Source organism: Rhinolophus sinicus, chromosome 9 (genome assembly GCF_057876585.1).
Source record: "Rhinolophus sinicus isolate RSI-liver-muscle chromosome 9, RSI-T2T, whole genome shotgun sequence".
Taxonomy (NCBI): domain Eukaryota; kingdom Metazoa; phylum Chordata; class Mammalia; order Chiroptera; family Rhinolophidae; genus Rhinolophus; species Rhinolophus sinicus.
The window spans coordinates 40,424,788-40,450,542 of record NC_142509.1 but is presented as its reverse complement, the minus strand read 5'-3'; the positions used below and the strand labels follow the sequence as shown (position 1 = coordinate 40,450,542).

At 53.4% G+C, this 25,755-nt stretch overlaps 3 protein-coding genes and 1 long non-coding RNA gene across 12 annotated transcripts in view; 2 read left to right on the top strand and 2 right to left on the bottom strand.

Moving 5' to 3' along the window:
• Positions 1-457: 457 nt before the first annotated feature.
• PGAM5 (PGAM family member 5, mitochondrial serine/threonine protein phosphatase) lies at positions 458-7,272 on the bottom strand. Of its 2 annotated transcripts, none has more exons than XM_074321701.2 (6): positions 7,031-7,272; positions 4,593-4,771; positions 3,490-3,615; positions 3,323-3,411; positions 3,106-3,239; positions 458-1,497 (listed from the first exon to the last, which is right to left on the bottom strand). In XM_074321701.2, exons 1-6 carry the CDS (start codon positions 7,255-7,257, stop codon positions 1,347-1,349), a joined length of 906 nt encoding a protein of 301 aa, XP_074177802.1. In that variant the 5' UTR covers positions 7,258-7,272; the 3' UTR covers positions 458-1,346. The 2 variants fall into 2 exon arrangements, with proteins under 2 accessions (XP_074177802.1, XP_074177803.1); XM_074321702.2 differs by having other exon boundaries at positions 3,106-3,236.
• A 10-nt stretch (positions 7,273-7,282) lies between these two features.
• Positions 7,283-9,785, top strand: LOC148757347 (uncharacterized). Its single transcript, XR_016022437.1, has 2 exons — positions 7,283-7,991; positions 8,264-9,785. It is a non-coding gene; the product is annotated as an uncharacterized LOC148757347 (long non-coding RNA).
• PXMP2 (peroxisomal membrane protein 2) lies at positions 9,762-18,541 on the bottom strand. 4 transcript variants are annotated; one of them, XM_074321703.2, is made up of 6 exons: positions 18,333-18,521; positions 16,561-16,677; positions 15,044-15,206; positions 12,316-12,435; positions 10,422-10,508; positions 9,762-10,096 (listed from the first exon to the last, which is right to left on the bottom strand). In XM_074321703.2, exons 1-5 carry the CDS (start codon positions 18,452-18,454, stop codon positions 10,434-10,436), a joined length of 597 nt encoding a protein of 198 aa, XP_074177804.2. In that variant the 5' UTR covers positions 18,455-18,521; the 3' UTR covers positions 9,762-10,096; positions 10,422-10,433. The 4 variants fall into 4 exon arrangements, with proteins under 4 accessions (XP_074177804.2, XP_074177805.1, XP_019604342.2 ...); XM_074321704.2 differs by lacking the exon at positions 16,561-16,677 and having other exon boundaries at positions 18,333-18,541; XM_019748783.3 differs by lacking the exon at positions 10,422-10,508 and having other exon boundaries at positions 18,333-18,517.
• POLE (DNA polymerase epsilon, catalytic subunit) overlaps positions 12,704-25,755 on the top strand; it is a 47,789-nt gene continuing 34,737 nt past the window's right edge. For 2 of the 5 annotated variants that reach the window (XM_074321694.2, XM_019748782.3), the window contains exons 1-4: positions 18,431-18,833; positions 24,570-24,711; positions 25,106-25,186; positions 25,573-25,617. In XM_074321694.2, coding sequence (XP_074177795.2) covers positions 18,679-18,833; positions 24,570-24,711; positions 25,106-25,186; positions 25,573-25,617 — 423 coding nt within the window. In that variant the 5' untranslated portion in view covers positions 18,431-18,678. Of the gene's footprint in view, positions 12,978-14,187; positions 14,250-18,429; positions 18,834-24,461; positions 24,712-25,105; positions 25,187-25,572; positions 25,618-25,755 lie in introns of those variants that run through there. The other 3 variants (XM_088801114.1, XM_074321695.2, XM_088801115.1) reach the window with 3 other exon arrangements.

The window sequence follows — 25,755 nt, the reverse complement described above, 5'->3', positions numbered from 1 at the left end:
GACAGCGAGGCAGCTGGGAAGCCCTTGAGCGGACAGGGAAGGGGAGCCCTGGCCTCCGCCTTCAGACCTCATAGGTCCAGGGGTGCAGGGCTCAGCTGCAGGGGCGTGAGGCCATGCAGCCCTTCGCTTCCTGCCTCCTCCCCACCGAGGTGGACCCTGAGTGCCACCTGCCACTCTCTGGTTTTAGAAGTTGGCACAGGTCCCGGCTCACTTGTCAAAACTGTTTCTAGAGGATGCTGCGTGGTGTCTGCTTCTTGAAGACTGCTTACCCTATTGAGTCCACTGTTCTGCGTCAGGGCCTGTCAGCGAGGCCCTGGTGGCAGATGGCCAGCCAAGCAGCCATCTCTGGGGACGCAACACGGCACAAGAGCCTGCTGCTGACGGTTCCAGCCAGTCAGCTGCTATCGTGCTCTGCAGGCTTCGTTTTCTTTAAAACATTCACAACTAGCACTTTGGAAAACCAGTAAAATAAAGTTTTATTTTGTAGTCGTTTCCAAGTTGACAGAAGCGGATCAGACAGCCCAATCAGTGGCACTAATTACAATGTCCACAACCACTTACGAGACATTGTACTGCTGTGTAAATTAACAGTTTGGAAGGCAGCTGTGCTCACCACTACACCACCAACGCACACTAAATTAACAGTTTGGGATGGATGCATCACACCTAAGTACTTTCATCCACAAGCATAAAGGTAAGAGCCGGAGGCAAATGAAGATTCAGCTCTCAGGTGGACATTTTATTTAAATAGGACCCTCTCCTGGGCTGTCACCACCTGGCCCCTCTCCCCTGACACCAGCAGGCTGTGTCCCCTCCCTCCCCTGGCCAGGCGCGCCTGTGTCCAGAAAGGCCTAATAAAAGGTGAGTTCAGATCCAGCAGCGTTGGGGCTGCGCAACTTGGGAAAAACTGCTTTTCTAAGAAAACCCAGATGAGGAAAACGTTTAATTGACAAATACGTGACAAAAGGATTTAAGAAAAGAGTGTACGAAGCGAAATAAGTTAGAATGGAAGCCCTGGGCCCTCCTCGAGGACGTCGTGCGGTGGGCTGCAGGCATGACCAGAGACTCCTCGGTGTGGAGCTGCCGTGGGCCTGCAGTGCTGCTAGTGACACCTTCAACCCCACAGGCTTGTCCTGGGACATGAGACGAAGGCTGGAAACCTTGCGAGAGAAACCAGGCTGCTCTGACCGAGTGGCCGCTTTTCCATCCTGGGGCAGAACAGTGACGAATGCAGTGCTGCATTTTAAAGTTTTCCACTTCACCCCTCGTCCTGGAGAAACGGAAAGTAACCACGGCGTTGCCTGTGAGGGGACAAGGGAGGGGGCCCGTGCAGCCAGGCACGGGCCTCAGGAGCGGGATATCTTGTCAGGAGGCATGAACCCCGTGTCCCCGAGAGCTCTGAGCGCCACGCGGCCGTCAGGACGCACCACCAGGTGGGTGATGCTGCCGTTGTTGAGGGACAGGCGGAGCCAGCCTTCTGGAGGGAACTGCAGTGCCCTGCGGAGAGGAAAGAACGTGCTAGAATGGGCTCTGTCTTTCAAATGGGCTGGTGTCTGGGCGAAGACAAAGGCCTCAGAGCAAACTTCCTCGGTGCTGGGACCAACTGTTGGTAAGTCGTTCCGTGTCTGTCCCCCTCATTTCCAAGCCAGGGGCTTCTCAGGAAGGAGCTGCCAGGCCGAGGCCAACCCAAAACAAGGGGAGGTGACAGCTTGTCTGCGACAGGATGGCACAACTCAAGGCCCACACGAGTCAGAAGTACCCTGGTTTCCTACAGGCAGTTTCGCCCAGGGTGACAAAGCTGTGAGCAGCCCACTGCAGCACGTGCTCCTGAGCCACTGTCCGAGGGACGGACGAGGGTGCAGCACCACCCCGTAGCACACGCTTAAGGACGCTCGCTGCTGAGCAGTCACATTTGCTAAAAAGCCCAGAAGGCGCGTGGGTGAGCAGCGTCACCGCCGCAAACTGGGCCATTTAAGGGACTAACTACCTCGTGACCGAGGGTCATCCCTCACTGTCATCAAGGTGCCCCACATAATGACGGGGACACATGGGCTCCTTATAGCCCTTTTCCTAACAGGTAACCTCTACTCTGAGCACTGGGGCCTCCTGACTGCTCAGGCCGGCCATCGCAGGACGTGGGACAGTGCTGTGTGCACACCGGCGGGGACCCAGGAAACTGTAGGCCGAGCACAGGAGCTTAGGGACGGCCTCTGGGGGCACCTCGGCTAGAGCGTGTGGACAGGTGCCTGCTGTTCCCAGCCCACCCCTCTGTCCCCAGCAGCACCATCTGGCTGAGCACCCCATGTGACCCGAGAACCCTGGCTCTAGCGTCCAAGTGCTCGCGAGGACTGCTGTCCTGCCACAGGCGCTTCCCTGGCCACCCCGGGGCTGCCTGCTGGGGCTGTGCATGTGACAGACACGAGGGGAACCGGCCCCAACAGCCCTAGTGATAGGCCCAAGGGTCAAGCACAGTGAGCAGAGGCCCTGGGAAGCTACTGTACTGTGTGCAGTCCTGCCACTGCCACACTCGTCACGAGAAGGGGAACCCCTCGGCGACTGAAATGCCCGACATGATCTAATGGATCCGGGTGGGTGGGTACATGAGCACCTGGCTGGCTCTCCCGCCTACAGGCCCTGGGACATGGCTGCAGCTCAGGGCCCTGGGGCTTCAGGGGCCGGGAACTGGGCAGGAGTCCCAATGGCCCAAATGGAGGACACGGAGCAGTGAAATGACCAGCGAGGCAGATTATGACCCACAGCACAAAATAAGGACCCGAGGCTATCGTGATACATGACTCAGGGGAAGTCAGCTTTTACGGAAGAATCAATTACGAAAGGGACACAGTGAGGCCAACGGGGCGAGCCCACATGGCAGGGTCTGCCGCAGGCGCCAGAAGCCGTCGGCATGAACCTGAGGGGACAGGGCGTGCACATCGGTCACCAAGGGGACTAGCATACACACGGTCCCCTCACCGAGTGACCACGTTCCGTCACCCGTTCCGTGCTGGGACGAGCAGATGGCATCTGTGCTGTTGCCACCGACAACAGGTCACGAGACAGCCTAGCACACAGGCAAGCAGGCCGCCAGCGCCCATCAGCCCTCACCGGCACACGATGTAGCGGATGACGTTGGCATGGCACACGAAGACCTCGTAGCTGTCCTCCTGCTGCTTGGCGTCGGCCCTGTGGATGTAGTTCCGGAAGGCAGCCTCGATCCGGGCTCCATCCTCGTAATACTGCTGGGGGCAGAGTGACGCGCTGAGCCCTGGCCGCCCCATGAGGAGGCAGCCGCCAGTGGGGTGGGGGTGGGGGGGCGCTTTACCACAGCCTCTGGCTTCCAGTGGGACACAGGCGGGTCGGGCTCGATGGGGGCACCTTCCCTCAGCAGGTCTGTGCTGACCGTGTTGACGCCTGTGGGGAAGCAGGAGTCAGCGTGTCCCCCAGAGCCACTCTCCCACCTGAGCTGGGCGGCTGCATGCCTGCACTCACCTGGCAGGTGTTTGCGGATAATGTCAGTGGTTTCCACTGCGCGGGTCATGGAGGAATGCACGATTCTGTTAAACTTCAGCCCCAAGCTGGCCAGCCGGAGACCGGTTAGCTCAGCCTGTTCACGACCTTTGAGAGAGAGAGACACAGCAGAAAGTGACATGTCCTTGTTCCCTGCACAAATACTTGCCATGTACCAGGAGGGGCAGGGGCAGGCCCTCCGAGGGCGTGGGCCTAACTGGGGGCCAGACATTCAACAGGTGCGTCAGTGAGACCCCAGAGAAAACAGTAGAAAGAATGAGCCAGGCTGAGGCTGGCTCAGCCTGGTGGGGTCCTCCATGCTCTTTCCGGGTCCCTCACACCATCCTTACTCTGGCCGATGACGGAGGCTGCCATCCGCCAGCTGTGCGATCATGGCACACATCAACACCAAGATGTGATGACCTCAGCGTTACTGAGTACAGGCTGGGTGCACGCCACCTCAGAAAGGGGACACTTCCTGTCTGTACGCCCGGAACCGCGAGCAGAGCAGTGTGACAACAGGCCCCGAAGCCCTTCCCACTGAAGCTATTTAATACGCGCACTTGGGTAACACTCCATTCAACAGAGGAATGTTTAAAGTCCACCTGGGGCCCCTCCCAGGAGTTTCTCCTAGGATGTGCCTGCCCACGGGCACAGAGACCGCAGAGCCAGGCGGATGGTTCGAGGGGCCTTCACTCCATCCCATCTGTTCTTACGGAGCGACGGAGCGATGCTGGACAGACAGAATGGCACGTGCCAGTCCAAGGGCCTTCAGTCAATTAGTCAGGCTCAACGGTGTACACAGGGTGCCTGCCACATTCCAGGCCATGGGGGCGCCGCGCCTCATGGGGGCTTTGGATGACCACCTGCGGCGACCCGCCGTGGGGTGTTTTTACAATGAAGGCAGGACATTCCAACTGCAACAGCCCCGAGGTACGCCTGGCTGGTGTCACAGGCTGGTAATTACTGACGATGACAATGCTCGCATCTAGGCCGGGAGTCCCTGCCACAGGGCCCAGGAGGCCCAGCGGCCCCAGGAGCACCTGCAAGGACACCGGCCTTGGGGCCCGAGCCCCCACCCGTACCCAGTGGTGTCAGCGTGCGGTCCTTCTCCAGGGAGGCGTCCACGTGGTACTGGGAGTGTCTGATGAGGAAGATGTGTCTTGTGGCCTTGGCTTTGTAGTGGTCCATCCTGGGCGGCACGTCATCGTCCCCAGATCCCAGGTTCCTCTTCCGCAGGTTCACCAGCGACAGTGGTTCTCGCCTAATGGTGAAATAGACAGTATGTTCTCGGGACCTCTCCTTACACGTCACCCTGGAGTATTTCTGACATGATGGTGTTTCTGTCTGGGGAAAGGCCAGGGGACAAGCCAATGAATGCCCTTGGCAGTCTGCTCTCTGCCACGGCCCTGAAGAGGCCAGCCTCTCGGTCAACCCACAGAGCTGGTGCCAGGCCTGTTACAGGCGACTGGACAGTGAACAGAACAGAGAAGCGAGGCCCTTGTCCCTGTGAGGAGAGACTGACAGCAGCGCCTGGGACTGAATGGGCAGGGGCGGCTGTGAAGGGCCACTCAGCGGCCAGAACAACCTCGCCAAAGGGGACACAGGCAGTCTGGAGCCGTGCTGCCCAACAGCAGCCACTAGCCATGTGGCTACAATGTCAATGCAGTGATGACAATGAAGTAAGGTCCCAGCTCCCTCCTCCCAGCCGCACTCACAGCACACCTGAGTGCTCAGAAGCACACGGCTACTCAGCACGCTGGTGGTGAGGAAAAGAACGCGCCCGCTACATGGACAGGACTGGATGGCGCTGCTGGGATGCTGAGGAGGAGCTGACGGGAGGGGTGGGGACAGCGTCAGCAGAGCGCGGCTGGGGGCTCAGAACTGAAGGTCGTTCATGAAGAGCCTGTGATATGGGCACAGCTGGGAGAACGGACTCAGCCGAGACGGACTGTGCATAGTCTCACAGGGGGATAAGCAGTGGGGACTCCTGGGTTGCCCACAATACAACCAGGCCGAGGCCACAGGCGCGTGGAGCCTGGGGGCTGAACCGGAGAAGAAATGGGGGCTACAGGCTGGACGAGGTTCCCCAGAACAGGCCGGAGATGCGGAACTTCCCGGCATGGACAGTCCCCCTCCATACATCTACACTTGAACCTCAAGAATGAACCTGTGTCCGTAACGAGGCCAGAGAAATTCGGGAGATTGTACTGGTATTTAAGAAGCGATTATGGCCCAATCTAATCCTGAGAAAAACAGACAAATCCCAACAGAAGGACATTCTACAGAATCCCTGACCAGCAAGCACCCTTCAAAACTGTCCAAGTCATCAAAACAAGGCAAGTCTGAGAAACTGTCACAGCCAAAAGGAGCCTGAGACGTAAACACTGTCATGTGAGGTCCTGGGAAGAGAAAACCAACAACAGGTAAAACCTGAATAAAACTCAAAATGAGGGCATCAGTTAATACTACTATATACATACTAGTTCACTGATTGTGACAAACGCACGTACGTGTCAGATGTTAATAATAAAGGAAAGTAGGTGCGGAGTATACAGGAAATATACCATCTTTGCAATTTTCCTGTAAATCTACAAATATTCAAGAAGAAATTTGTTTTTAAAAAACTACAGGTTAAAAAAAGAATACCTGTTTTGTTCCTGCTACAATCAGGCTGACAATAAATATTAGTTCTGAGCCTCCTCAGTCAGCAAAGTAGCAAAGAGGAGCTGGGGAAACTGCCCGCCCCGGCCAGGCCCAGAGCAGAGCCTCCAACAGAAACAGAAGCCCAGCAACTACTAGTGATTTTCAACTTCCAAGTAGCCACATGTAAAAAGTAGAAAGAAACAGGTGAAATTTCAATTACTCGCTTTATTTAATCCAATGTATCAAAAATACTATCAGCACATAAACAATTTTAAAATCCGCACTGCTTCGGTTTTTAAATTTAATTGAATTAACATTGAGTAAGAGTAAAACCTGTTTCCTGACCACAGGAGCCACATTCCAAGTGCTCGGTAAGGGCACGTGGCTAGCAGCCAGGTACGACCCAGGGCCGCTGGAGGCCCCCGTGTCCACTGAAGGCGTCTGCTAGGCCTGGCCGTGCGCCCTCGCCGCACAGAGGCCCTGGGGGCGGCCGACGCTGCCGGCACCCACAGCCGCCTCTCCGCGGTCGGGCACAGAGCGATCAACGTGGCATCCAGTGCGAGGGTTCACAAGGTCAGAAAGGCCAACATGGGTGACAGCCCTACAGAGAGGAGTCTGCAACTGACAATGACCACTGTCCAGGCCTCACTGTTCCCGGGCCTCGCAACGACCCTGTGGGACGGACGAGGGAGCTGCGGCTGGCAGGCGTGAGCGACGCCCCACGTCGAGCCAGCCGCGCGGCAGGAACCGGAGGGGAACCCCGCACGCAAACCGGCCTCGCCGCCCTTTGCTGAGCGCGCGGCACGGCCGGGGCCAGGGAGGTGCCCCGGCGCCCGGCCGTCCGAGCGCGCCCCGACTCCACCCGCCGGCCCCGCACCTGTCCCAGTTGGGGTCCCAGACGCCCGGCCCCGGACGCGTGGCCCCGGCCCACGCTGGCGGCTCGACCACGCGCGGCTCCGCGTCCCCGCCCGCGCGGGGCTTCCCCACCGCCACGGCCGAGAAGAGCACGGCTGCCGAGCCCCCCGCCAGGCCGCAGGCCGCCAGCTGCAGCGCCTGCCGGAACGCCATGCCGGCCCGTCCCGCGCCGCCCGCGCAAGCGCTCATGGGCGCGGACGGCGCGCCGCGAGGGACACGCTTCCGCCGGCCGGCGCCCTCGGGCGGAAGTCCCGCCCCCTGAGGCGCGCGGGCCTGCGGGTCGGAGGCCAAGCGGCGAGGAGGTTGGCGGCTCCGAGGCCCTTCCCTCGAACTCCTGCGGAAGGGCCGGCGCGCAGGTAATTCCTGGTGTGCGCGGCGGCGCCCCCGGGGAGGCGCCCCGACGGGCAGCACGAGGGGGCCTGAGCCGCGCCGCGCGGAGGGCGAGCTGGCCCCGGGCCTCGGCCGGCCCCAGAGGGAGCCCCGCGGAGGGAGGGGGAGTCCGGCCTTGGAGATGGGGACTGGGGATCCTGCCTGGGGTTTGTTGGAGGTTTTGTTTCTACTGTAGTAAAATACACGTAACGTACAGTTTACTGTCTGGACAGATGAGATGGGTGGGGGTTAACAGGAACGAGCCTGGGGCAGCCGTTTGGCTCCAGCTCACACAGCATCTGCAAAGGCTGCGATAACAGCTGAATCACACCCTCCCCCGCGACGGCCGAAAGCATTCCCGGAAGGAGCTAACCGCCATGGAAAATGCCCCGGATAAAACTCCTGTGGAAACAGCAACTTGGGGCCGCAGCCTCCAGCGGATTCTGTCCAGCCTCTTCTTGCTGTATTTCAACCTGTCTGGTGAATTCTTTCACAACCCGCAGCATATGACCATGACATAAGTGACCATGACATAACCATTTCTAAGTGCACAGGTCAGTGGCATTCAGCATATTCACAGTGTTGTGCGGCCGTCACCACCATCCCAATCATTTGTCACCTTCCCAGACTGAAACTGCCCCCATAAAACATCAACTTCCCATCCTCCCCCCACACCCCCCACCCTCGCACCACACACACACACACACACACACACACACACACACACAAACCCCTACCACTGGCACCACCATCTACTTCCTGTCTACTGAGGTTGACTAGGGACTTCACATAAGTAGAATCACAGCACTTTTTCTTTTGGAACCAGGTTATTTCACTGAGCATGTCTTCAAGGCCCATCCCCACTGGGGTCTGTGTCAGAGCTTCATTCCTTTTCAAGGCTGAACAGTGTCCACTGTGGAGAGGTCACACTGTCCACTCATCCATCAGTGGACACGGGTTGCTTCCACCTCTTGGCTACTGTGAATAATGCTGTGAACATGGGGGTGCGAGTATCTTGTCAAGTCCCTGCTTTCAGTTTTTTTGGGGGGCATACACCCAGAAGTGGGATTGTTGGATCATCTCTGCAGATTTTTAAGTTGGGAAGCGACATGATCCAATTTACATTTTTAAAAATCACCGGATTTTGGAGAGTCAATCTACTCCCTAGAAATACCCAGATTTATGCTTAAACATGATGTCTTGGACCCATACTGTCTCCTAGAAGACTGGTTACTAAAACAATAGTAAAAAGATTTTAAAAAGAAAAGACATACACAAAGATACACTTGAGTCCACAAGAAAAAGCAGAGAGATCAGTTGACAAAATTTTGAAAGGTGGAAATCAGGTCTTTATTGACCTTGGAAGATGGGACGCCAGTTGCCTGTACTGAGGGAAGCCAACAAGTAAGCTCATTAGTCAATGCGACTAGAAGGGTCTGGGAAGTTGCAGGCATTGGCCTCACCGCTGAGGACAAGCGGTGGGTGGGGCTACACAGGAGGGCCAGCTGATAATCTAAGAGTTTGCCCTCCCATCCCCTCCATCATGGAAGAAGACTAGAGAAAGTTCATTCCAGAGGATCTGAACCAGAAGGACTGGACTTGCGACACTAGACAGCTGAGCCTGGGACACGGTGGTAACAGTGACATTATGCGAAGGTCACATAGTAATAGCAGGACCTCTAACCCCTTTCCTCCAAAGAGCCACAAGAATGTTGTCCCCCAGGCTTATACTATGCCCCACTAAAACCACTATCCTTCCCCAGGCACGAAATTCAAGAAGAATTGCCCTCTGGGGAAACTGACCCACCCAAGGGAAAAGGCATCAGTTATTGAGGACAGTAATCCCCAACAAAAACCTGGTCCCTGCCTGGTCAGCACACAGTGAGTGTCATTAGATATGTGTGGCCCACAGACATTTGAAGAAATCCTGATTGGGAAGGACAAAGATCAAAGCAAGAAAAAACAAGCTCTGCTTAAATAGAGACAGAACATGGAACAGAAGAGAATTTTGGAAAATACATAACTAAGATCCCAAGGGATGCTTCCATGAAACAAGAATGGGCTTCTGTCAGGACAGAATGTTCTAAGCAAGAAAAGGCCAGGGGAGGGTGAATGTAACCCAGCAATGGGAGGGCAGGAAGAACTCAGCTGAAGGTTGGCAGCTATTTATCATAGGCTTCCCAGAGCATCGGGATAAAGTCCTGGTCCAAAGGACCCTTTTCCTGTGGCGCCAGGTAGCTAAGCAGTAGTTAATTAGGAAAAAATGTGAGGGCAGCCCTCCGATCGTGCATGTCTTCCAAAGCCACAGCAATCACTCTGAGGAATTAAAATCACCACTGAAAAAGCTATATTATTGTTTGCTGTGATCCTAATTCAATCCAAGGTGACAAGTGAAATCATTACTATCTTTTAAGTTTCTAGGGCAGCACCACGTGAATTCAGCTAGTGCCTTTTTAAAAATACAAGATTCTGATGGTAAGAGATTGCAGTGTCTCCATCCATCATTTGAGGGCATCTGAGTCACATGAAGTCCTGACCGGGTTGTCTCTGCTCCTCACCCGGGGCAGGTGACGTTCTCTCCAGGCCGTCCTCACTTCCCCAGGGAGGCCAGGTAGGCGTACCAGAACAGAGCCACCAGGTTGGCAAAAAGCACCCGGAACTGCCAAAGAAAACACGGGCACACGTCAGTGAGGCCCTGGCACGGGGAGGGCAGCCGTTCTCTAGGACTCTAGGATGGCTCGTTCCCCAGCCAGCCCATTGCCTCCACTTCATAGCATGGTGAGGACAGCGTTCCTGCCAACGTGCCTGGGCCAGCAGGGAAAACAGTGACTGTCCCTTGTCCTTCCCTGAGCACCTCAACGCCTGGCTCAGCCTCTCTCCTAGGGCTTGCCATCATGTGTGTGACTTCACCCAGCCCCTCTACACCCCATGACCTGCCCGTCACTGACCCCTCACTGTCCCGCTGCCCTGACAGACAAACCCACCTGAAGTCACCTCTAGTCAGCGAGTCTACTGGCAGGTAAGCTCTGCGGAAGTAGCAGTGTGGTCTGTCTTGTTACCGCATCCCAAATCTAGAGCAGTGGGGCACACATACACCTTTGTTGACTAAACCACTGCCCCAAAAGCACTCGCTTGCAACCACCCACGATGGAAAGTCCAGCCAGGCAGCATTCTGTCCCTGTGACTTGGAAAGCTTGGACTTGCCAGCCTCTCCTTTGAGCCAACCATAGGTCCCTCTATATTCTCAGCCATTCTGTCTTGACGCCTGTTTCCTTCTCTATGCACCTTACACCCCATGGCCCGTTTCTTACCTTCCTGTTTCCCCACTGCGCTCCCTGGAATAACCTCCAGCCTGAGCCTTCTCGCCTCCCCAAGCCCCAGACCCATGCAGCACAGGGTCTTCGGCCTCGGCTGGCTCCTCTTCTCCAGTGACTCCCCTCCACAAGTTCACTCCTTTACTCGCCTCCAAATTCCCACCCTGCCTCCTCCCCCTGTCTGGCCCCACCCACACGCCGCCCTGGTCCTTCGTAAATAGTCACCTCCTGTCAGGAAGAAGGGCCCTCTGTCTCCAGGGTTCCCTGCTCATAGCCCAGTCCCCTCTTCCCTTAGGGGCAGCTGGTGCACATCCATTTAGCTGGAGGATGCTTCCAGCTTCACAGCCTCCTCCCCTGGCCCTCTTCACAAACTTCTGGAGAGAATTTTCTAGACTCATGATTTCTACTTCCCCACTTTCCTTGATTCACAGCAATGTGGCTTCAGCTCCCAAATAACCACTGAAATTGTTTGTGGGAAGGTCGTCGATTGTTAAAGCCCATGGAAACCCAACCGATTTTCATTCTGCTCTAACGACCTACGTTTACTATGGATCTCTCACTGCCTTCTCCCGGTTTTCTGCTACTTCCTGGTGTATTTGCAGAGTCGGCCACGGGGCTTCAGCTCTAATCCCTTTGTGCTCCCTAAAACGGTTACTTAGATGGTGTGAGAAAAGGATTGGCCTAGCAGGCCTGAGGCTGTCGTTCTTGGACGGGCCTGGTGGCATCCAGGAACCTGGATTTCAGGAGGGTTCCCCCCCCCCAACTGACTAGGCCGGCTTCCCGGTGCCTGGGAGGCTTGGGGAGACGGTGCGGTTTATGCTGACCGCTGGCTCTCTCCTGGAGCGTGGCGCTCCGGGGCGCCTACCCGAGCAGCCCGGCACTAAACCCAGCGCGGTCTCTAGTGGGCTTTCCTAGGCGTTGCCGCGTTTTGTTGGTGCGTGAGAGCTTGCCCTGAGATGGCACGGGGGGCCTGCACTGGATTCCTAGGACCCACTTGCAGATCCTCGCCGCGTGCCTCTAACCAATCTTGCGCCGAGCCCTTGTAGCAAATCGCCGCCCCGGAGTGGTCTTGGGAGCGGGACACAGAGGGGCTGCTACTGGTGTGCAGTGAAGAGCCGGCGCCCGGCCAGCAGGGCTTGCGGTCGGTAAGCGAGCGGCGCGCCCTGCAGAGGCCCCGCGGACACTCCTCTGCCGGGTCCCCCTTGGGGCCCAAAGCGCCGAGCCACCCGGAGCTCCCCAAGAGCGCGTTCTGCGCGCACGTCGCACTGGGCCAGGCCCCGCCCCGCGCTCACGTGCGGCTCTGACGTCACCAGGTGAGGCGGCCCTCGCGGTTTCTCTGCACCTGCGCGCGCGTGGGGCTGCACGTCTGGAAGGCCTCATCCCTAGGAAACCCGGGCTTTTTAAAAACGTTTGTCCGGCGAACGCATGAAAGTGGACCTCGCTCGGGAGCCACTCTATGGCGCTTTGCCTCCGAATCCGGAGCTAAAGGATTCGGGGCGGAGTCCGGAACCCGGATGGCTGTTGGGAAATGGCCTCTGGTGGAGGATGGCGCGCTCTGGCTCACCTGCAAAGGGACGTAGTTGACATTAATAAACTGCACGGGGGTCCACACGCGCCAGTTCATCTGCAGCGCCGGCCAGAATCCGCTCCTCACCCTGGCGGCAAGGGCGGCCGCGTCTCTGCCCTGGAGAGGAGGGAAACGCAGGCGGTGAGCGAGCTCCGCTGCCCTCGCAGCGGCACCAAGGCCTGGGGGGCCGCAAACCCGAACACGGTGGGGTTCTTCGACTAGATTTGGCTCCGTTTGTATGTGGACAGCACACACGTGTAGCAGTGCAGCTACAAGGAGCTAGGCGTCCGATTGGAAAATCATCGGAACGGGGACGTTTGTCCACGACCGGTCGTTGCCCCTTACAGAGCTGACCTGACTGGTGATTCACACGGCTCGATAGCCCTGGGCATCGGAACTACTTATGGCTCGGCTGTCAGTTCTTTCCAAAATAATCTCCAATCAAAACTTGTCAGGAGTTTTTAAAAAATGGACCCCATAAATTAATTCTGAGTGTCATCTGGGAGGATAAATGCATAATGGCCACCTTGAGAAAGAATGAGGGAAGGCCTACCTTACCACAGACTTAAAAATACTATAAAATATGGTAATTAAGTCTGGTAGCAACAGCCCAAAAAAATAGTGGAATGAATAGGATCCATCAAAAGACCAGAGCCCAGGTAATGGCCTGTACATATGGTTACGAGAACATGATAAAGTGAATGTTTCAAAAGTGGGGATTGTTCAATAAATGGTAATGAGGCAATTTGCTGTATAAGTGGAAAACACCAAGACAGAAGGCTTCTCTCCCACTACAAATAAAAATAAAACCATAGGAACACTAGAGGAAAGTGCAGGAGAATATTTCTATTATCTTTGGGTTCGTCAAAATGTACACAATGAAATCATGAGAGTAGAAGGATGTAGGAGAGTATTTCCAGTCTCTTCCTTTAAGGAAGTCCACTACGGAAAACAATGACATCTGAATACACTCCTGTGTGCAAAAGACACTATGAAAAACATGTAACTTTCCATTTTTAACTTTATACAAACGTTTTAACTTTATGTGCAGCTAAAGGGCAAACACCTGAAAATGGGGAAAATGTCTGCAACTATTTGATAAAGCACTGGTATCCTTAATATATGCAAATATACAAATCAGTAAAAAAAAGGCGAGCACTCTAACAGATAAAACTAAAGTTCCTGAAAGAAATACAGATAAGCATATAAAAAGGTGTTCAACTTCATACATATATGTAAATTATTTTTCACCTATCAGATTGCAAACTATGTAAAAGAAAATTACCATCACAGTTGTCAGAGTGGGGAAAGGAACCTCACATGGGGAGACGCCGTCAGGGCTGAGCACTGCAGTCACACAGCCTGGGTCTAGCCTGATTGGAGGACTCACGCGCCACAGGGACGGGAATCAGCCAGTGATTCACCCTGGGGCCTCGGCTTCCCCAGATGTCAACTAGGGGAGATGCCAGCCTAAAATGACGTGCACTGGAAGCAGAGCTTGGGACAAGGCAAGTGCTCGATAAATGTCAGCGGTTGCTCTTATTATGGGCCACTGCAGGGACGACAATCAAGGACAGGCTTTCAGGACAAGTCTAGGAACTAACCAAACAGGGATCCTTACACAAAAGGACAGGCAGATGGTAGAATGCTGCAACGTCGTGTCTAACGGCCAAAATATGTGACTTAGTGTGTGCTCCCCCGTGTGCCATTTACGTGGTGGGTACTTTAGGCACTTTGGTAGCACTTGACATATACGTGCAGGGCTTTTGTTTCTTAATGAAAATATATTCCCTTCATATTTGGAAGGAAATAAAGAGAAGCCGCCTGGTACCCTCACTTCTAATGTGGGCACCCTTTGCTTCCTCCTAGCTCAGACTGCCTAAAGACTTCCCAAACAGTTTCTACTATCAGGGACTTATTAGCAACCACAGGTAAGTTTAAATATCTTTTCTATTTCTCCCCAGGGTCACTTTACACACTAAGGGGAATATCCTTAGTAACAGAAACTCCAAAGTAAAGATGTTGTTTTAAAATAAAACCTGCCTGAGAAGCTTCTACCTGCTGTGATTGGTTGAAACAAATTAGTTTCAGGGAAGAACATGATGTGTCTTGGGCACAGAGTGCCTGGCAGAGAACAGGTGGCGAGGGGTTGAAGGTGCCAGTGAACTGGGAAGGGACTAGGTGTGGGTACATTAGCACACCTCTCATGCAGTGGGCTGTGACATTAAGTCAGCCTCTTCAGAACACTTGTGATGTCCAGGCAGAGTCCACACAGGCCTCTGCAACTGCACGGGTGACACTCTGCCAGGGTCCCTTCTGCAGTCTGGTAACGCCTGGATCCCATTCTCAGAATCAGGTGTTGTAATGTACAAAATAAAACATATAGGACTACAAAGGAACCAATCAAAATGTTCAGAAAACAATTCTCTGATAGACTAGCATAGGTGTTTCTTTATTAACACATTCAGTGACAAGACCTAATGGCACGTGCAAGGAGCAATGAGCCTAAACGACCTTCAGGGATATGTCACTGATGTGGAATTTCTACTGCGACCAGCAGGCATGGCTAATAACACTGCTTTGCTTCCCACATTCATCAAGGAAAACATGAAAGTCCCCTTTGAGTGTCATGAAAAGTTCCCAGACTCCTGAACCCCGTGCACAGGTGCCAGGCTAAGCATCCTGTGACATGGAGAGCTGTCCTAGGTGCTGCTCAGAGACCAACCTCCAGGAAGTTCATGACGACGAAGAACAACAACAGGAAGGCGGGCGCAAAGAGGACACGGTCCAGGAGGAGCTTCAGGACCCCTGCCAAGGGCACCTCGGGCGGGACCCAGCGCTCCAGGAAGAGGTAGAAGTAGTGACTCAGCGGCCCTGTGAACAAGAAGCTGCGCCCCACGGGGGTGAGCTGGACTGCTCTCCTCGGTCTGCGCAAGCCCAGGTGCCAACCTGCCTCCCGCAGCCCCTCACACTGATCACACAGGCCTGTGGGCCTTCTAGGAAGTATTCTTTCTTTGAATCTGCTTCAGGCATTCTTTTCTGCTGCTGACAGACTAGACTTGTTCCTGCCTTGGAGCTTGGAGCCCCCCCATCATCACGTGGCCGGCTCCCTAACACTGTTGGCTTGGAGAGGTCTCTCCTGATTTTCCTAAGTCACCCACCACTGTCTCTGCCACTCTGTTCTGGGCCGTTTCATTTTCTTCATAGCATTTCTCACTACATGTCATGATCTCCTCTCAGCGTCATAAGAGAACATCGTGTGTCTGTTCACTGCTGTGTCCACAGGGCCTGGCTCAGAAGGTGCTCAGTACTAAGTACGCAGATGCAGCCTGGTGTTCGAGCTCCCATCCTGGGAGCTTGTCTGTACTGCTGCCCTTCACTGCCAATTGTACAGGCTTCTCTGGAGAGGACTGAAGCCCACCCTACATCTAGCGGACAACAGCCCTGCAGCTCCATAAAATTCAGCGATAAGATGGGCAAGGACTCAGAGGTCTTCCCACTCCTCACACTTAAAGTCTTTAAACAAGCAGCTCCTAGTTGTCTTTTCCCAACCTGCCATAGAATGGCAGGTGGCCTAGAGCAGGGAAAACTAATTGGATAAGGCTGCCCAGGTGATTCTGATCTAGTCTGCGTCTGGCATGGTGGGACGACCGAGACTTTAAATACATTATAGATAAGCTGTGATGACTGAAGTTAACAGTGCTCTCAAATACAAAAATGGTATTTGTGAATTTGGAATTGAAAAAAAAATCACTCATTGCAAAATACTTCAAAATAGTCCAGTTACACAAACATGACTGGCCAGAGAACCTGGTGGGTTTATTGCTACAACTCCTGAATCGCTGTGCTTTGCAGTTCAAAAAGGGGTTCAGAAACTGGACATGTAAGTCTTCCTTTCCTGGATGTTTATGCCATGAAAATAACTGACTGGCCATATTTGAGTGTTTCCCACTTGCAGGGTCTTCGAGTCTTGAAGTCTGACTTTAGGTTCAGGTGAGTTATCAGCCCCCAGTTCTCAGCGCAATGAAGACGGCCACTCCCACCCATGCAATTCAAAATGAAAACCATATGAAACTATAAAATAAGTGAACATTATCCGTCCACTGTTCTGGTTTTTCCCATGATTACTTCAATGCTTTTAAAAATTATTTTTCCAAATTAGATTATTTCAGAAACTTGAGACCCTAGCTTTGTTGCACTTAAGTCAACTACCGGGTAAACCAGCCCCTCTATGGAACTCACCCATAAATGGCATATCTGAGAGGCCCACTGACATCTAGCTTTTGAGAGCCGTTTTCTTTTTTCCGCTTCTTCTCAATCATCTGGGCCAGGAAGTTCCCAAGTGCTGACAAAATGCCACTGTGGACACAGAGGTAATCAGAGAACAGCGACCGCCAGCAGGGGGCATTTGTTCCCCATGGACCTAGCATGGCTGTCCCGAGATCAAACGGGAGGAGTGGAGATACATCCTTATTAAAGTGGCAGCAGTGTAGGGCCCTGCATCAAAGGCTGGAGGCAGAACATGCAGGCATGCGCGCACATGCGCACCAGCTCAGCAAGTTCTCCAATTGGTGGACTCATCACTGTGGATATCCTGACGGTTATGTTACTTTGCACAAATTGACCACGTGTGGGAGGGAGGTATATGGTTGTAAGGACAACAGGGGACATCCTTATGATGACACTTTCCCGTATTTTGACTGTGGTGGTGGGTACACAAACCTATACATGTGATAAATCTATAGAACTAAACACACGCACAAGTACAAGAAAAGCAGGGGGAACCTGAGTATGATCTATGAACTGTATCCGCGCCAGTGTCCTGGCTGTGATATTGTATTAATTTTACAAAATGTTAACAATGGAAGAAACTGGGCAAGTGCACAAGGGATCTCCCTGTATCATTTCTTACAGCTGCATGTGAATTCGCAATGATCACAATATAAATTTCAGTAGAAAGATGGAGACAGGCCCAGTCACTGCAAGGTTTGGTGTAGCTACCTTCTGAGCTCTCTGAGCTAAAAAATCCAAACTTCTTAGTGTGGGCGATAAAGGCGTCCTTGAGCTGATCCTTGGCCACTTCTCTCATCCGCTCCCTTGCTCACTGTTCACTTTCTCAGCGGCACAGACCTTCTTTCCGCTCCTCCATCATTAGCTTGCTCCTCCCTCGGGATCTTTGCTCGCGCTGTACCTGATGGAGAGCTCTGCTTCCCTTCTTTGCATAGCCTGTGCCCTCCCTTCACTCAGGCCTCTGTTCAAATGTCATCTCCTCAGATCAGAGAAATTCCCTAACCACTTTATCCGTATTTACCTTTTTGTCCAGTTCTTCACTAAAATACAAGCTCTAAGAGGGCCGGGACCCTATACACTTATCTGAATCACTGCTAATCACTGCTCAGTACACAGGAAGCACGCTGTGCATTTTTATGAAAGGCTGAATTAATAAAGCGGAACAAGCTTATAAAATTAGTTAACCAAAAGTAATGAAGTAGGACATGTCTCCTAAAAAGTTCAGTGCTCCAGATCAAAGGGCGGAGCTAACCAGCGGACCGAGGGCGCTGGGTCAGTTTCTCCCAAATACAAAGCAAACAAACCTGAACACCTTCCTGCCCAGCCTTCCCGGGCCGTTCCTCAAGGCTTCTGCCTCTAATTCTCAGCACAAATTCAGGGACTAACACGCTGCAAGGAGCTGGGCCGGCGACAGGCTTCCCCCACTCTGCCGGCCCCATTCACCGCGGGGACGATGTCTACGAGCCCCAACGATGGAAGACCCGGAGGTCTGCAGGAAGCCCTCCTTGATTTTGTGCTGCCCTTCAGTCTGGGCCAAAGTAGTAACGGTCAGAGCCGAATGCACAAACCCTCAGATCTTTGGAGGGTCGTTTGTGTACACGGGGATTGGGCCTTTCACACTCAACCCCCACGCAGCAGGCGTCTGTGTAGCTACTAGGTCTCTGGCTGTCCAAGCGCCGGGCCGCCCGCCGCCCCCCGCCCGGTCCCATCCGCTCCGCGCCGACCTGGTGGCCGCCTTGGTGAGCACCGGGTAGAGCCGCAGGAGGCGCAGGTACTGGGCGAGCGCCCGCCGCGGCAGCGCCCCGAGCCCGGCCTCCGCCCGCAGCATCGACGCCGCCGGCGCCATCACCTCCGCCGCGCCACGCCGCGCCCGCGGCGCTGACCCGGCCCCAGGGCGGCCAGGCTCGGGGACGGCCAGACATTTCTCGTCCCGCCGTGGTCCGCAGCGCCACCCCCGACAGACCCCGGCGTGTGCGGCGCGCGCGCCTCAGCACACTTTTCCCCGAGTCCCTAACGGGCCACCGCCCCTCAGGCGCCGGAGGTGATTGGAGCTCGGCTGGGCGGAGCGCGATGAGCCTCCTCATTGGGCGACCGGGCGCTTCCGGTCTCTCGCGAGAGTTGGTGGGAGCGCGCCAAATTTCTCTGGGAAGCCCAGGCGGCGAAATGGTGCTGAGGAACAGCGGGCGGCGTCTAGCGGAGCCGCGAGCAGACGGCGAGGCCAGCAGGTGAGGGGCGCCCGGTCATCCCGGGCGGGCGGCGGGCTCGGGGCCTCTCCCTTCCGCGGAGGCTCCGGGCTCGTGCTGAGGCGGCCGCACCCGGCTTCGCGCCGCCTGGGTGGCGGCGGTGGCTGTGGGCCCCTCGCGGTGACGAGCAGGGAGGCCAGGCTGGCGAGGGCTCCCTGGAGCACTTCGCGGCGCGCAGCTCGGCCGCTCCTTCCAAGCTTCCGGGCGGGACGGGTGGCTCCCGTCGGACTGCGCTGTGCGCAGCCCGGGGTCCTCCCCGCGTCCCCGCGGGCTGTTGGCAGCACCCCTCGGTCACGGGGCCCACGGCGTATTCGGTGAGGATGCAGGCGCAGGAGGGAGGCCAGGACGCTGCGGGGGCGCAGAGGCGGCGGCGCTGGGCCCCGCTGCCAGACGTGGGCTGCCCGGTGGCCCGGGCGACGTGTTCGCACGCTCCGCAGCCCACGGCGACACCGTGCGCCCCGCACAGCCTTTCACCGACACTTAACAGGAGAAACCCGGCGGGGTCCTTACTTACAACTGTTCTGACAGTAGTTCCCGTGCGAAGTTCTTGGTCTTCGCAGTGGCCTCTAGTCCTCATGGGAAACCCTACGAGCGTGGGACTGTTGCCTACGTTTTATACTTGAATCTGGGCTCAGAGATGTGAAGTCATTTGTCTGAGTTCATAACTGCTGGAAGGCTCTTCGCTGTCCCGCGCCACTGCCTGGCGATGTCCTTACAGCAGAGGTATGGGTGCTGCAGAAATATGCACAGCAGTGATCGCTTTTCACTCACCGTCTGCTGTCTGTTCCGAACAGTTGACATTGAGCAGCTCATTTAATCCTCGGAGCTGAGTGTGCCCCATGGGACAGTGCATGGTGGCAGTGGGTGTGCCTAAGTGTCTTCTGTGAAGTGGGGATGCTTACAGCCCCCTCCTAAGGGTTGTCGTGAGAACTGAACAGACAGTGTATGCTTGGACCATGTCAGTAGTAAGCAATCAGTAGGTGGTAGGCATTATTTTTGTTACTAGTATCTCTGCTTTTCAGATTTTGTACTGTCACGGCACAAAAGGTGAGATATGCAGCTCAGAGAAAACAGTTTTGGGAGGAGATGTGCTCCAAAGCGAGCAGTTTCCTAATCCGCTTACTCCATCTCGCCTGATGCAAGGACAGACCCGACGCAGGGTGTTTGGACCGATGTAGAGCAGAGGTCTGCGTGTCCTCGGAGCAGTTCTCCGTACACAGCACTGCACTCAGTCTTGATTTTGGTAAAGATCTGGGCCTCGGACGGAGGTTAGCTGTGTTCTCTAGCAGGGCCTGGAATACTGTTTTCCTGTGTGTTTGATTTAAGGTGAATCCAGCTATTTTAGAGATTGAACAGTTGTAGAGTATGGCGACATGTAGGTTTCCCATTACTGCTGTAGCAAGTTACCACTTAGTGGCTTAAACAATGGAGACTTACTCTCTTACGGCTCTAGAAGTTCTAAAAACCATGCTGACGGCGTTGTTCCTTCTGAAGGCTGGAGGGGAGAGTCTAGTCCCTTGCCTCCTGTAGCTTCATTCCTTATTTCATGGCGTCTCCCTCCACCTTCAAAACAGCACGTCACATCTCTAGCTTCTCTCCCTGTCTCCCTTACCTAGGACTCTGTGACTATACTGGGCCTGCCCAGATCACCCCCATCTCACAATCTTTAATCACACCTGCAAAGTCCCTTTTGTCAGGTAATACAGTTTCCCTGGATAACACATAGACATCTTTGTGGGGGGGGCATTCTGCCTACAGCAGGTGGTTATAATCTTTTTGTGAAAAGTAAGGACCCTAATCTTGAGATACGTCATTCTATTCAAGTGGAGGTGCCCCAAGGAACACCTCCAGGTAAAGGAAGAGTTTTCTCAGGAAATAATTCTCTACTTCTGTTTATAAATTGACAATTGGTCAAATGTTATAGTAATTAAGGACTTGAATTCTGTAAGGCTTGGTTCAAAAAAAATTTCTTAAGTTTTCTGTCACTGGTCTCCTTTTATTTAGACGGCTTCCTTTTGCCGCCGTCTCATAAACCGCGGTGATGAACATCTGTATGTAAAACAATGTACTGCATGTCAGTGTCCTTCGCGTAAGTTCTTAGACGTGGAAGTTGCCAGGTCAAATGATAGGCACTGTTTTAGAAGCACCCACTTTGTGGAGAAATCTACTAGTGTTGGAATGGAAGGGTCATGTAGTTTCAAGAATTGTCGTATCCCAGGAACCTGGAAACACGTAGCAAGGAGCTAGCATCCGATGTTGAAAAATGAGCGGTGCTGGAAGGGAAGGAATGAATATCTGTGAAGAGTTGAGGAGAATGCCTTTGAGAACTGGAATACTACAAAGAAACCCAAAGGCTCTGTCGTTCGGCAGAGCACAGGAGCAGCTCAGGGAACACTGGCCAGGAGAGCAGTCCAGCAGGAATGAGAACTGGTATGCCAGCTCGTGGGAACCTGGTGGTTTCTGCTCGGGGTGGATTTACGTCTCCACTCACCACTTCTCTGCTTGCCAGCACCACCCTAAACATTTCCATGTTTTCTCTGCTCATTGCTTCATAAAGTAGCTCATTTATTTACATTTCGACACAAAGCCATGGGATATTGATTCTTAGCTATACATTTTTGAGAAGTGGAGAATATACTTGGCTTAGCAAACAAATAGGATTTTTTGCCAAAAAATATTCAGGGTACAGAATCTCAGAACTGTGGTTTAAAGAAGAAACTAGCAATGTTTTTAAAAAGTTGGAATGCTAATAAACAAGGATTTTTCTGTTTTGAAGATAGCTAAATTGTAATGACTCTGGTCTATCTAGATGGGATCATACCTGTGGAGTTAAAGATTGATTGTGAACAATTTGGGGTGAACCTAAGTTCTAGAATCAGAACAGGCTTAGATAGTTCTGGTGGTGGAAAGTCTTCATTAAGTACTAAGGTTTACGGTAAAATCTGTGTGAAGAGTTATTATTACACGATCTACCCAGAGAAAGGCTTGGGAAGTTTGAGGCAGGTGTCCTGGTACTGAAGAGCTGAAAAGCGAGTTTCTTTGTCAATTGAGATAGTTCCTCTCACACAGGACAATATTATATTCCCCTTTTTATCTAGATGTACTAACATCTAGACCCAGGCATCCCAGAAGACACATCACATTTTAAAGGTATAATCTGTTCTGCCATAGGTGTTTCTGTAACCCCAATTAGCTCATATGCAATTGGTAAACAGGAGAATGATGTCAGTAAATTGTGGAGATTGTATTGGTTTGTTTGCATTTTCCCCCAGGCAAAGGGATCGGAATAGAGGAGTAGAATTGCGTGGTCAGTAGGAAAGGGAAAAGCTCTTAGCTGGAGTGTTGCACAGATGCCCTGTCACCACTCTGTTAGGGAACCTGCGTATGAAGAACATCCCATGAGCACCTGCAGTGGGGCCTCCTTCCCCAGGGAGGTGTGCCCCAGTCTTGCACAAATGTCAGGTGGCGGCTGCACTCTTCTCCTGTGCTCAGCATGTCTGCTCCCTTGCTTTTGTGCCTGAAAACAAACATCTCTGTAAAAACGTGGTTAGTGACTTTGCTGCACAGAAAATAAAGCCATCTCTCGATGTAAAGGAGGAAATGGCTTAGCTTAGAACCCTGCCATCTAAACGCTCATGCACTGAGGCTGGACCATGCAGCCCGACATTCTGCCAGCGTCCTTGTCTCACGGTCCTCCTGACTCAGGTGAAACGCCCTGTCCCAGGTGGCTGTGGCCACCTGAGTGCGCGTGCCAGTTCTGTGTGTCGTTTCCACGGCCTGGCATAGTGCGGCACCACAGAGTCCAGCGAGTACTTTCCAATTCACATTATACGACTGAAAGCAGATGACTAGTTCATTCAACTCATTTCTCTTAAATAACTCAGACATTACAGAATGTTATTAGGTTGGTGCAAAAGTAGTTGCGGTTTTTGCAATTATTTTTAACCTTTTAAACCGCAACTACTTTTGCACCAACCTAATACCTGTTAGACAACAAAAAGTGGCCATTCCCTTATATTTATATTTGTCTTTGATAAACACCACACACACTATTTACTGAGTATACTGTGTACAAAGAACCCTGTCTGCATACTGTGTGCCCCATGGGATTTAATCATCAGCGCTGTGTTGGCAGAGTTGGAATTCAGTCCAAAAATCTTCAAGCTTCTTGCGTTTGCTCCATCGTACTGCGCTCGCGCTACTGACTTTGTAATTCTCAAAGTGCTCTTGCATCCACTGTCTCTTTCGATATGCATGAAAATCTTACATGGCAGACATTGTTAATTCCATTCTACCAAGAAACAAACTAATAATACATTTGGGAATTAACATTTTAAAGATAAGTAAAGAGGGGCGGACGGGTAGTTCAGTTGGTTAGAGCGAGCTCTGAACAACAGGCTTGCCAGTTCAGTTCCCACATGGGCCAGTGAGCTGCGCCCTCCACAACTAGATTGAAGACAACGAGCTGCTGCTGAGGTGCTGGTGGGGTGGCCGGATGGCTCAGTTGGTTAGAGCGCGAGCTCCCAACAACAAGGTTGCCGGATCGACTCCCACAATGGATGGTGGGCTGTGCCCCCCTGCAACTAAGATTGAAGACGGCAACTGGACTTGGAGCTGAGCTGCACCCTCCACAACTAGATTGAAGGACAACAACTTGAGCTAATGGGCCCTGGAGAAACATACTGTTCCCCAATAAAGGCCTGGAAATACACACTGTTCCCCAATAAAGCCCTGTTCACCCTTCCTCAATAAAATCTTAAAGAAAACACACACACATTTAAAAAAAATCATAAAAATAGGTAAAGAAACACCTTTTTATTTTGAGGTAATTATAGATTGACACGCAATTGTAAGAAATTACAGGGAGATCCTGTGAGCCCTTCACCCAGTTTCCACCATTATGTAAAATGGTGACATTTTACATAATAGAACACAAGGTCACAGCCAGGAAACGGACAGACACAGCACTTAGGCACTCGTGTGTGCATGTGTCTCTCGTTCTGTGCACTTCTGTCACATTGTATACTGGTGACTACCCCAATCAAGACACAACGGTTCTGCCCCAAAGATCCCTCGTGCTGTCCTTTTACAGCCACGGCCCTTCCATTCTCTGTCCCCCATACCTCCCATGGCAGCCACATCTGTTCACCATCACTAGTTTTGTCACTTCAAGACGCTATGTAAGTGGAGTGATAAAGTGTGTAATTTGGGGGGTTGGCCTTTTCACTCACCCAAGCTGTCACAAGTATCAGTAACTTGCTCTTTATTGGTGAGGAGCACCCCACTGGATGGACGTAACAGGTTAGCTAGTCCCTGGGTGAGGAGTAGCTGAGTGGTTTTCAGTTTCTGGCTACAGCAAACAAAGCTGCTGAGGACATTTACATGCACATTGTGTGAACATGGCTTTTCCTTTCTCTGGGATAAGCGGTCAGAAGAGCCGTGCTGGGCTTTGTGCGCTTTTAATACCCACAAGGCAGCCATGTCCACTATGATCGTTGCCAGTTTCTGCTTATGGACCTCAACAGCCTTGGAGGGTCCTGCCCCACTCATATTTTTACCACAAGTCCTGTTATTAGAATGAGCTGTCTTGCTAAACGCAAGGTTTTTCAGGGACACATCTACCATGTCACACGTGGAACGCTTACAGCGGGTGGACTGAGGGCTGTGGCAGTGGAGAGCATTGTGACCCTGAAGACAGGCTCTCCTCCTCCCACCCAGGGATGATGGCCCCCCCTCCTCTGTCTCGGCACTCAAGCGCCTGGAGCGCAGTCAGTGGACGGATAGGATGGATGTGCGGTTCGGGTTTGAGAGGCTCAAGGAGCCGGGCGAGAGGACAGGCTGGCTCATCAACATGCATCCTGTAAGCACCTGGGCGTTTCCTCCTCCCGCCCCTCCTTCCACAGCCTGTGGTAGCGTGGCCCTTGTGGGAAGAGTGGGTGCCATCTGGTGGCAACCTGCTGTCCAGGTGAAGCAGGTAGACATGGGCTGTCTGTAGTTCTCCTACTTGGTTCTTCAGCAGCATTGGGCCATAGAGGCCCTGGGCGGAAGACTAAGGGCAGGGGTGTCCCTGTTGCACATAAGAATAAACCTTTCAAGGATGAGGGACAAGTTGAGAGAAATCCGCCCTGAGACTGTTATGATGGGGCTCTTGTGAAAGGGGGTGGAGAAAGCTCAGTTTCCCACAAGTGGGGAGCACAGGGCCCCTGTACAGAGTGGAGGGTAACCTGCACCGGTTTGGGCGGCCTCTCTTGTAGACTGAGGTTTTAGATGAAGAGAAGCGCTTAGTCAGTGCAGTGGATTACTACTTTATTCAAGATGATGGCAGCAGATTTAAGGTAAGCCCGTGAACCCCAACAAGCTAAGGCCCACTTGGTGACGAGGCACAGCTGGGCCCCAAATGACGAGTGTTCATTCAGCTCTGGTGTTTGGGAGGCTCCTCGTGTGCAGCTCCTGAAGCCCCTCGGGAGGGACAGGCCCCTGGGAGCCACGTTACTGGCACCTAAGATGTCCGAGAAGCTCGCGCAGAGAGTCTGAAAGACGGGCAGTGGTGTGTGTCAGAGCCCCCGCGGCGTGTGCAGGTCCCGCCTTCCTGTAGCGCCCCGTCTTAAGCGCTGGGTAGCTCCAGGGAGCGCTGGGCACACGCTGCTCGTGGGGTCGCAGCAAACAGCCGTCCTTACCCTTCTCTGCCTTCTCATCGCCCCGGATGGCTTGGTGACTGCAGGTGGCCTTGCCCTACAAGCCGTACTTCTACATTGCGACCAGAAAGGTGAGTCTGCTTCAGAGAGTCAGTTCCGACAGCCTGTGCCTCCTCATTCTGTGGGAGGCGGCAGACTCCTCTAGAGAAACAGGCAAGGAAGGAAGTAGGTTTTACTAATGGAAAGTCCTTTCATCACCATCCCAATTT

What these genes read in the sequence shown, in the direction of transcription:
- PGAM5 (XM_074321701.2), bottom strand. Translation starts at nt 7,257, where the DNA reads ATGAGCGCTTGCGCGGGCGGCGCGGGACGGGCCGGCATGGCGTTCCGG. An exon ending in TATCCGCAAACACCTGCCAG is followed by an intron (nt 3,412 to 3,489) that starts GTGAGTGCAGGC and finishes GCTTCCCCACAG; the next exon opens with GCGTCAACACGGTCAGCACA. An exon ending in ATCCGCTACATCGTGTGCCG is followed by an intron (nt 1,498 to 3,105) that starts GTGAGGGCTGAT and finishes TCCTCTCCGCAG; the next exon opens with GGCACTGCAGTTCCCTCCAG.
- PXMP2 (XM_074321703.2), bottom strand. Translation starts at nt 18,454, where the DNA reads ATGGCGCCGGCGGCGTCGATGCTGCGGGCGGAGGCCGGGCTCGGGGCG. An exon ending in CTCACCAAGGCGGCCACCAG is followed by an intron (nt 16,678 to 18,332) that starts GTCGGCGCGGAG and finishes CTGTGTCCACAG; the next exon opens with TGGCATTTTGTCAGCACTTG. An exon ending in CTCAGATATGCCATTTATGG is followed by an intron (nt 15,207 to 16,560) that starts GTGAGTTCCATA and finishes CGTGGGGCGCAG; the next exon opens with CTTCTTGTTCACAGGGCCGC.